This window comes from Chanodichthys erythropterus, chromosome 22, assembly GCF_024489055.1.
Source record: "Chanodichthys erythropterus isolate Z2021 chromosome 22, ASM2448905v1, whole genome shotgun sequence".
Lineage (NCBI taxonomy): Eukaryota > Metazoa > Chordata > Actinopteri > Cypriniformes > Xenocyprididae > Chanodichthys > Chanodichthys erythropterus.
Window position 1 is genome coordinate 31790714 of NC_090242.1, and position 10642 is coordinate 31801355.

A 10642-nucleotide genomic window follows, 5' to 3' on the forward strand; every position below is an offset into this window, starting at 1 on the left:
TGGAACAGAAGGAGAGATGAAACATAAAATAAATTGCCTGTGCATCACACTTTACTCATGATTTTTGCTCTAAAACTGCATAGTGTCCTTTTCAATTGGGGAATATTTATACGGTTGTCTAAGCGGAAGATATTGAACACAGTCTATTTTTAGGGCTAAGAATTTCACGTCACCTCTCCATTTAACATTGAACAGCTTCTTGTCCATTTATGAATGTAAAACTGAATTTTTATTCTTGGTCTTCTTAGTTTATGCTTTAAAAATGGACAAAAAACATGGTGTCTTTCAATGTTATGATGCAATTTATAGAAATGTGCGGGGAGGTCCGGGGTACAGATGAAACACTGTATCGACTGTACACTCCAATCATATTAGAAAAGGTTCATAAACGAACCTTAACTACACACAGGTTCTAATATGAACCCTGTTACCACAACAAAGGTTCTAAAAAGAACTTCCAAATAACCATTTTACCTGTAAGTTCAACTTTGAACCTTTTTGATAGTTAGAAGTTCATATTTGCACTGTAAAGTTCTTTATTGAACTCCAAAGGTTCGACCTCTTCTAAGAGTGTACATTCTATAATAACTTTTATTTTATGCATAATGTATACATCTGTTAGTGCTGATGCAGTATTTTGTTTAATCGTTTAAAAAAATACATACTTTCAGTTCCTTAAGAACAGCAGAGCAACAAACAAACTTTATTCAGTAAATTAAATCAATTATGTCTCATATTCAGTTTTTGTGCTGATCTTCACTGCAGTACTGTTATGATGATCTCAAGCACAAAGTCAACACGGTCTCACCCCTCATCGTCACATATCGACGTTTGGTCATTGCCCCCTAGCGTCGACATCCGAAGCAAAGGGTACCCCTTTTGCGTCGCTTTTCAACGTCGATGGCCGTCCTATACACTTCAATGTAAATCCCTTATCTTCGGATTCTGACGCAGGGGGGGGGGGTCAACCAACGAATTTCTCGCGTGTGTTGGAAATTTTCGGTTTTCGTGGTCATAATGACAAATAACTTGGCTAGATGTAGGCATTATCTTGCGATAAAAAATACAGCAGGTTTTAGGCTACAGAGGATAGACTTTTAACGGATCAGACCCTCAACGTCGGATTTTGACGCATGCAGGGGGTCAACATAGATTTGCGCTCTTTATAAAAAAAAAAAAGCGATTTGCCCGGTATATTTGTTAATGTATATTTGTGTGTATAATTACTTCGACCGGACCTAACTGTTGTGTAAAATGATAATAATAATAATAATAATAATAATAATAATAATAATTGTTCTTGCATCTGTACCTTGCGTCACGTTGGCCAATCAACTACTTCAGCAGTAAAACATCATTGCATGCGACGATCCCTAGCACCATTGCGTTTTTCGATTTCCATACGTAAGTATTGCACTTAATATAGAATTAGACATATTAGATATTTGCATATCAGAAACAATCAGCTCATGCCATAAAGCTGTTGTGTTTGGTAATATTTTAGCGCATTGAGATGGTGTTTTCCATACATTAACTAGACTGGCGGCCCGCCACATTTTGTCCCGCCACAGTCTCAAAGTAGGCCTGTCGCGATATTCAAATAACCGATTGATAATTGCGCTCTTTTAAACGGCAAAAATGCACCAATTAAGTTTTCGTGTATTATATTCAAACTCATCGGAAGCCATTCCATAGCTTCTGAATTATATAGTCACCTAGATTATTTATTTATTTATTTATTTTTGGGTCAGCTTATGATTATATATTTTTATTCATTTGCTATTTTTCTCTATAATGGAGAAGTGTGTTCAGTGCATTCTGGATTGTGTTTAATAAATCAAAGAGTGACGTTTAGTACCACAAATACAGATGTATAGATACAGGCCCCCACTAATTATTCTAGAAATAAATTAACCAATTTGACCACTTATGAACTATCATTTAGCCTACTATATGTTGTGTACATGACTAATGTGCCCTACCATCACGAATAAATAAATAAATTACTATTAGAGCACAAAATTGTTTACAAGAGAACAAATTTCTTCGTTGATGTAATCACTTACATTTTGCTCTCAGAATGCATCAGATTTATGCATTTAAATTTAAAATGTACAAAATTTTCCTACGGGGGGCATGCCCCCTGACCCCCCTAGAGGGACCGATGTCCACCCACCACAGTCTCACAAAATCCAGTTGGAAACACTCATGAAACACTGCACCAAATGAAATGTGCACGTGGTGCTACACATTGATAGATAAAAGTTAGCCACGGGTTAGGCACTATTGGTGACAAAATTAAAATAGTGTGATAGGCATGTCCGATTTTAAATATGATATTCTTTGTTGCAACTAAGTAGCCTAGTTGCTAATGAGTCGTGCCACAGTCTACTGCCATATTTATAATCATAATTTGGATAAAAGTGTCTGCATAGAACCTATAGACATAAACATGTAAACATATATAATCCATACTCTATCTTCAGATGTAATGAGTGTGTGTGTTAGTTAGTATATTGTAATGTGTAGTTTAGTTATCAATTCTATACTGATTTATTTTTCTCTTTATCAACAGGTTCTCAAATACAATTTATCAAATAATAATTAGCAGCTGACTACAAAAGGCACTTTTAAGAGCCACGTTTGTATTGTTATTCTCCATTCTCTTTTTTGTATTGTTCTCTCTCGCTTTCTCTCTCTCTCTCTCCATTCCTCTCTCTTCCCTTCCCTTCCCTCCTCTCCCCTTTTAGTGGTGTGTTTGTCCTTGTGCACTTTTGTTTGTTCTTGTGCACCATGTCAGATCCTAAGCTGAACCAGCTCTTGGAGGAGGTCAACAGTCTTGTCAACCAGGCAGAAGACATGGATGAACTCAAAAGGCTGCATGAGGTCATCAGCACTCAACAGGAGGCAGCTTCATCCATCCAGCGATCCACCAGCCAGCCATCTGTGAAGTGGATTAAGAGGGACAGCAGAGGAAACATTATTTATGGGAGGCCAAGATTCTCCAGAAAGCAAGCAGGTCAGACTTACTTTTCATTCATGTTAATTAAGATCTAGATTTTACCTCTAGATCTATTTTTACCTTTTGGAATGATATATAAACATTTCACAAGTCATGGGTCTGAATCAGAAAATATATGATTATTATTATTATATAACATACTTACTATACATACTATAAGGAAAATCAATGCTAAAACTTTGTGTCATTATGTTTAAAAGGCAGTCATGGTAATGTATTTGTTTCTAATTGTAAAAGATGTTTTTTGTTTTTTACTACAGTAGGTCTTAGCCACAGACAAACCGGAAAGACTGGTGGTTCCCTTTTCAGGGCTCCAGAAACCAGTGTGGAAATGACCAATGACTTTTCTCACATAAACACTGGTATGTCCTATATTGTCCCTGCACTGTAAAACAGTATGTTCATTAATAATAGGAATGTAATACACATTCCATATTTTTGTGTTGGTATGATAGACAGCACAGTTATTACTGCTGTTATGACTGTTGTTCAGTGATATACTCTTTTGTTTAATAACCTGTTGTTTTTTAATACTGTCCATTGTTTTAACAGAGTCTTTCCTTCAAGAGCTAAAGCACTCACTGGGTGAAGATTTAGATGACAAAGAAACACCAGCACAAGCCTCCAGTGATTGGTCAGTGAGAAAAAGTCTTGTCTCAGGGTGGTGGGCGAAAGTGAGGCCCCGGTTGGTGGACAACATGGTGGCTAAGCAGCATGTGGCAAGTCCAGTCTGCCAGAAATGTTACTCCAGTCCAGCGATGATCCATTGTTGTGACTGTCGACCACAGCCCTTCCTCTGTGCCCATTGTGACATCAGCATCCACAAGGCTCAAGTCTTCCACAACAGGGACTCAATTAGAGAAGGCTTCTTTCAGCCATTGCCTCCGACATCCTGTTTTGTGGAGAATGTTCTTACCCAGTGTGGTAAGTTGTAGTTTTAATTTCAGTTATCACCTGGAAAACTAAATGCTAAAATCTAAATAATTTCTGATCAGTCAATGAAGCCATGAAGAATATCTGGTCTTAAAAGCTGACAGTAAATACGTATGTTAGTCTTCTATCCTCTAACTATTCTCATAAATGCTTCTTTTTTTCAAGTGCGTCTTGTACCCTTGGAGATGCCAGAGAGAATATGTAGCTGTCCTCAGAGATTAAGTGTCACCACTGGAAAACCCATTGCTCTGGTTACAATGAATGGTAAGGAGAACATTGGGGATGGATGTCACTTCTGCTCAAGTAACTGCCGAATTTCACCCTCAGATGAGGTGATCCCACCCCATATCTCTAACTTCTCACTTTCTGTCACTCTTCACTGTCCTATTTAAATGAAAAATGTAATAAGTTTTGAATTAAAAAAGTAAAAGTATATTTACCTCCCAGCCAATTGTTTTTGGATGTATAGATAGGTAACCTGTGAAGATGGAAAGATAATATAGAGTTTGTCCATAAAAGAACAAAAGCACAAGATGTACTTCCTTTGCTTCCTTGGATTGAGCACACAAATTATTCAACTTTTCTTTGCCTCTGTCATAATGAGTGTCTTGCGATACTGCAACATTGTATCAAGACATCCTTAGGAGCCAAATTGTCACAGCAATTAAATATATGCTCAAATATTGTGGGCCATCCCCCAAGAAACTATAATAGATAAAGATAATATATGGATAAGATAATTAGTCTTTTTAGGATCATTCTTTGTAAATCCCTCCAGAAGTTTGCATTCTGCACTTGAACGGTGCCTTGTGGTGCCATCCCAAAGGGGCACAAAATCACTCTCACGGACCTTCTACTGGTCTGCTCCTGGCTGGTGGAATGACCTGCCATGCTCTATCCGGGCAGCTGAATCTTTAGCAACTTTCAAAAAACTGCTAAAGACATATCTATTTTGTCAACACTTGTCCCAGTAATATTAGCACTTACTTTTTATTTATATTTTATTTTTATTTTTTTACTTTTTATTTTTTCGATTTCTATTTTTTCTCCATCTATTTGTATTAAAAAAAACTGGCTACGAGCACTTTACTGATGAAACTAGTTTATTTTAATTTTTCAATTAAAGTGAATGGAAACAGTTTAATTAGAGTATATGCACATTTACAATGTTTCTATCCATAGATGTTGTCCTGGAGACATTTTGATCCCACAGATGGTCAGAACACGTCCGTTGATTTGTCTAATGTCCATTTTTAATTCACATTACACAGTTGATGGAATCAAACTAAGATGTGCATATTCTGAATTTTCATTAATGCGAATATCAAATGCAAATAAGATTAATGGAAACCTCGCTAGTGTCCTCCTGATAGTCAAATGTTCCCACTTCATTGTCAGAATTAAGTGTGCATATATATTTCTTTCCTTTTCCCAGGACGATATGATCTCAACTTGCCAGAGTTGAAATGTGAGGGATGTCAGGCCACATGGAGTACTGGAGTGGATGAGCTGGTCCATAATGACTACTGGCCTGCTACTTCTCAATTTTCAACAGTGTATGCTACAGACATCCTATTTTCCTTTGAGGAGTTGAAGATGGCAGCACCTGGGATGTCCAGCCAAGCATTTCTTAGAATGCTAGATCAACGAACTGTCCGCTTTGGCCGTGTAAGTATTTGTGGTGATAATCTCACAATTATAGTATGAGGTCAAGTACACATGAACATTTACACTGTTTAGGGAAAAGTTCATGTATTAAATTCAGACCCTTTGTCACAGATGTATAAACAGCTAGCAACTCATGCTGTCGTGTAGTTTGTAGTGTGAGTGTTTTATGAAAAAAGGGGTCCTTCTGAAGACCACAGCATTAACTCCATTCTTCTAAGATTTGGAATTTATCTGTTTTCCCCAATATCATTTGCTGATCACAGAAATGTTCATTTGGAAACTTTTCTTTGGCTAGAGATGTAGACTGTCAGGTTCTTCAATTTAGGTACTTTTCATAGTTTATTATCATAGGTCATGAAAGTAGTACACACATCCCAATGTTTATCCATTTTAGAGCATCTTATTTCAATGTAGAGTAGCCTTTAATTTTATCATCTGTTTTACTGTACTCTTTTACTGTACTCTTTTGAAACAGACTGGAAAGGTCATAGCAGACAGCTTCAGAAAAAGCTTTTTGGAGTGGGAGGCTGTCCGATTTGAAGTGGACAAAATCATCCGGGAAGACCACTTTAACTGCCCAGCATGCACCCCAAACATGCTTGCGGTCTCTGTTGATGGAAACCGTAAGCACTATAGATTCAAGAGTGCAGCAAGGTACTTAAAAAAAAAATACAGTGTTTAGATTGACAGTTCATCATTTTGAAAGTAACTTTGCTGAAAATCATAATGAAAATCATATGAATATTAAAAGGCAATATGTGTCTCTTTATCTAGATCAGAGGAACAAGCAATCTTTAATGGTGTCTTCATAGCTAAGGACGATGATGTAGCAAGATTTGTAGACTATGTCCATTCCTCGACCAGCCATGTAAACTTGCACAACATCACTATATTTACATGTAAAATACCATGTCCTACATAGGAGTTTGATTGGACTGTTAAACATCATCCATATTTTAGGTCTCTGGAAGAGGTGTCTGTGGGGGACAGTGGTCAGCAGCACGAGAAACGTCACAGAAGTCCTCCAGCAAAGTAGATGAGGAGGGCCTAGAACTTGCCGTTTGTCGGCATGGTGTTCTTCTTTGTGCCCTTAATATGTTCAGGGGGAGGTTTTTGCTTACCCTTTGTACCTCCAAAAAAAAATGGCTTGTAAGCCGGTGAAATTCTTTGCTATGGATGTTGCATGCAAGTACTGGCCTTACCTCCAGAGGGTGAGTGAGAGATGCCCTGAGCTTCAGGATCTGCTCTCAATGAAACCATTTCTGTCAGTGTTCCATGCCAAAGCCCACGACTTCAAATGTGAGGTAAGAAAATGTGACTGTCCATGTGATTTTCTTTACCTAAACATAAGATTGTTGCCACTTAGATTTATTTATTTTATTTTTTATTTGAAGGTAAAATGGAGTGGGGCGTACCAGGAGGGGGCTGGTTTGACTCTCGGGGAGGAGGTGGAGCAATGCAACGCCTTCCTATCGAGAATTGCTGTTACCACAAAACACATGGCAAAAGCAGGTAAGGTAACCACACACTGCACTAGTTTGATAAAGTGATACAAGAAATATCTGCAAGGGACTGCAATTCTTCGCCTTTCTCACACTGCTATGAGAAGTGTTCAAACTACTGTACATTTTGATCCTGATGATGAGGTACATGCTGACTCTGAACATCTGAACAATCAAAGCAGATTTAGAATGTATAATCTTTAAGACAGATGGGTGGATCGATTACAATACCTTCATCGTATTTTTATTTGAAGTGAAAATCATAAGGAGAGTCAGTTGGAGCAAATACTGTGCTGTTGTTGGTTGTTACCATACTGTACCTACTGTCCTGCTACAGTGCTCTATGCCTTTTGCGTAATGTCCTGTGTCACTGTTCCATGCTACTTCCCCACTATCCTGTGCCACTACCCAACTAACCCTTTCCTTGGACAGCAATTAAATGGCACAAGACAGCAGGGTATTGTTTCTGAAAAGTATGTGGTACCCAAAAAGTGTGCACTGTTTTTCTCTTACCGCTACTGTGAAGAAGAGTGATAAAGTGTTTTGTTCTGTTTGCAGTACGCACAGACATGCTCACAGTCATGGCCATGCGCTGGAATCAGCAAAAGTTTAACAACTTGGCTTCCACACTTGCCCGCCGATATCAAAAGGTAAAATCACTTATGCAATATATAAAGCAACATGTGTTTTGTAAAATATAGTGGCATCACACTAAACTATATGTAGTGACTTTTTTTAGCTGATATATTTTTCAGTATGTGTGTGTGTGTACATATATATATATTAGGGCTGGGTAAACTATTCTTTAATCCCAAGAATCGATTAGTCTAGTCTGTTTTCAGTTGATGGATGAGCAGAATATGTAGCTCCTCCCATCCAATAAATCGCAATAATCTGCGATATGAAGCACAGTCTCAGATTTCAAATGACGTCCATCTTATTATGAGATTCAAAAATAAATATCGTTTTGGCGCTGTTTAATGTGACGTGACGGATCGCTTTAGCACCTCGGTTAAAGAGAAGCATGTGATCTCCACTTTAATACCAGTTACAGTGAAATAAACATGAACATCTGAAGGTATGTTAAAATATACAGTACAACTTACTGAAATCCGTATCCGCGGAAAGACTTGTAATCAATGTAATGTAACGTCACATTTACCTCAGAAAAACTTGACCACAAACTCATTAGTCAGCTAGAAAAGTGTACTCTAGAAAGCAACATTCTGATAAATATAGCTATGCACCGTTACATATTCATTTTAATGTTCTTCAGTATTTAATGCATGTTTGAATAAATCGGATATGACAGCCGCGATTTAAATGTTTATATTTAAAAACTAAAAAATTAATTGAAGTAGAAATAAGATTATGTAATTCTTAACTTTATTTATTATTTAAAAAAAACAATTGAGTGTAATTTAAGTGTTTGTATATAAATAAGTTCATTTTAACCTTTAATACTATAGTATAGTAGTACCAACTGACTCTCATGTGTAGTTTACAGCATTAGTTGAGAGATTTTTTCCTCTAGAAAATTTGCAATTTTCTGTAACTGAAATACTGCATCCAAAAATACACACACACACACACACACACACACACACATCATTGCATACCATATAGGGACAATTACAGGTTATGGATGTGACTGAACATGAGCAAGCATAGTATTGTTAGAATATTTTTCACAAACCCTGGTATAGTCATTATCATACAGATACCATGGCATTTTATTGACATTGTGAATGTGACAAAAAGTCCACTTTCCATGAAATTGCCATATAATTATAGTCCCTGTATTTGTGAATATATGTACAGTATGTTAAATGAGTGCTGTATGTTGTTTTCTGATAGTGAAGATAACTTTAAATTCCTTATTAATACACAGCTCTAGGCATTACCCTTGTCTGTCTCTGCTTCATTGTCATTTGTTGTTTGTGTTTGAAGGCCACAATAGCCCTGCAAAGAGAGTTGCATAATATGGAGGCCATGAAAACTGAAATGGCAGTCACAGATGATCAACTGGAGGTCTGGATCACTGATGTCAATGAGTGGGCAGAAGGTATAATATGCATTTTGATGCTTAATGCATCATTTTTATGGTCGTTTAATTATAATTGACACACTAATGTACAAACTATGTGTCACCTGATGGGAAACAAAGATAAAGTTATTTCAGTCTAGTTTTGTGTTGTCATAGACGCAAGCTTATTTTAGCATCTTCAACCCTTTGAATTTCTCATCAAGCTTTTTTATTGTTTGTTGCAAATGCACATAGCCTTCAACCTGTAGGGTACAAAGCATTATCCAGTAGGGTAGCCACTCAGTTACAGAAAAGATTTTTAGGCTCACTGGCCCATATACCAGAAATTATACTGTATTAAGAAGCATATTTCCTACTTCTCTTCCCATCAGCAACAACATCCCCGAATGATGCTAATGTTGCTGCTGTGGCCAGACGAATTGAGGAGCTGGTGACCAGTATTAAAAGGAGGTCGCAACGTCTTTATAAAGACAATGATGGCTGCAAAGGTCGTGCCCGGATACGCAGAAAGATCAGAGAGGAAAAGAAACTTTTAAATTCTGTGGTGGATCAATATAACTCCATGGTACCTAATGCAGAAAACCTGGACTTGGACACTATTCTTTCAGATGACATCATTTGGCCATGGCAGCTTCCACACGGTGGTATGTACACAAGTCTATTGACGATGTGAAATAAGTCACATAGTAGCACAAAATCTTTTATTGATGTTTGCTCAGATAATCTAAGAACTTTTAAATACTAATTTTTAAATCAGCTGATTTATGTATTCCAGACTCTGTAGATCTAAGGACAAAAAGGAAGGCATTTGACATGGTGATGGCAGTAAGGAGAATTGAGGAGGAGAAGAGTATTCTCATTGCTGAGATGGAAAAACATTGGACAACTCTTTGCACCCGTGCAGACACCCTGAAGGAGATGTCATCCCAGCTTTGCAGTGGGACATCAAGTATGTATTTAAAGTTATACTTCACATGCATTATATTTACCATTATGTTTCTGAAAGTCTGCAATAATGTTGTTTCTTCCTGTATATAAGGTGAGATGTGGGGCCTGAGTACAGAGGGAATCCAAGGTCTACAGAGCTTAACCATGAAGAAAACACAAGCCATCAACAGAATACGAAAGCACGCAAAGAACTGTTATATACAAGTTCTGACTGGAACAGAAGTGAACTTTGAAAGTGATTCAGAGGAATACCATAGTGACTCTGAACTTTCAGAAGATTAAACAGAAGGTGTAAGATGACCAACTTTCAAGTGTCTTGTCATTTTCTCCAAGTCTTTGTTAAAGAAATTCATAGATTGGCAAGAAGGTCATTGTAGCACCTGAGCTCTTTATGTTGAAATTCACAATTCAGTTTGTCACATACAAAATCAGAGTACAACATGCTGTAAAATGCTTAGTGCAGTGCTACGTCATAAAATAAGATTGGGAATAAAGAAGAGTGCAACATCCAATGTGTTTAGA

At 37.3% G+C, this 10642-nt stretch overlaps 1 protein-coding gene across 1 annotated transcript; it reads left to right on the forward strand.

The window, feature by feature from the left end:
* Nucleotides 1-1297: 1297 nt before the first annotated feature.
* On the forward strand, nucleotides 1298-10402 carry LOC137012299 (uncharacterized). The gene is made up of 15 exons (XM_067375425.1): nucleotides 1298-3019; nucleotides 3283-3384; nucleotides 3575-3946; nucleotides 4121-4219; nucleotides 5391-5623; nucleotides 6099-6277; nucleotides 6398-6491; nucleotides 6584-6732; nucleotides 6834-6927; nucleotides 7018-7135; nucleotides 7684-7775; nucleotides 9076-9190; nucleotides 9544-9816; nucleotides 9948-10121; nucleotides 10212-10402. Exons 1-15 carry the CDS (start codon nucleotides 2794-2796, stop codon nucleotides 10400-10402), a joined length of 2511 nt encoding a protein of 836 aa, XP_067231526.1. The 5' UTR covers nucleotides 1298-2793.
* The last annotated feature ends 240 nt before the right edge of the window (nucleotides 10403-10642 follow it).

Excerpts from the sequence above, each read along its gene's own strand:
- LOC137012299 (XM_067375425.1), top strand. The coding sequence starts at position 2,794 with ATGTCAGATCCTAAGCTGAACCAGCTCTTGGAGGAGGTCAACAGTCTT. Across the intron at positions 3,020-3,282 it reads ATTCTCCAGAAAGCAAGCAG|TAGGTCTTAGCCACAGACAA; the intron begins GTCAGACTTACT and ends TTTTTACTACAG. Across the intron at positions 9,817-9,947 it reads ATGGCAGCTTCCACACGGTG|ACTCTGTAGATCTAAGGACA; the intron begins GTATGTACACAA and ends TATGTATTCCAG.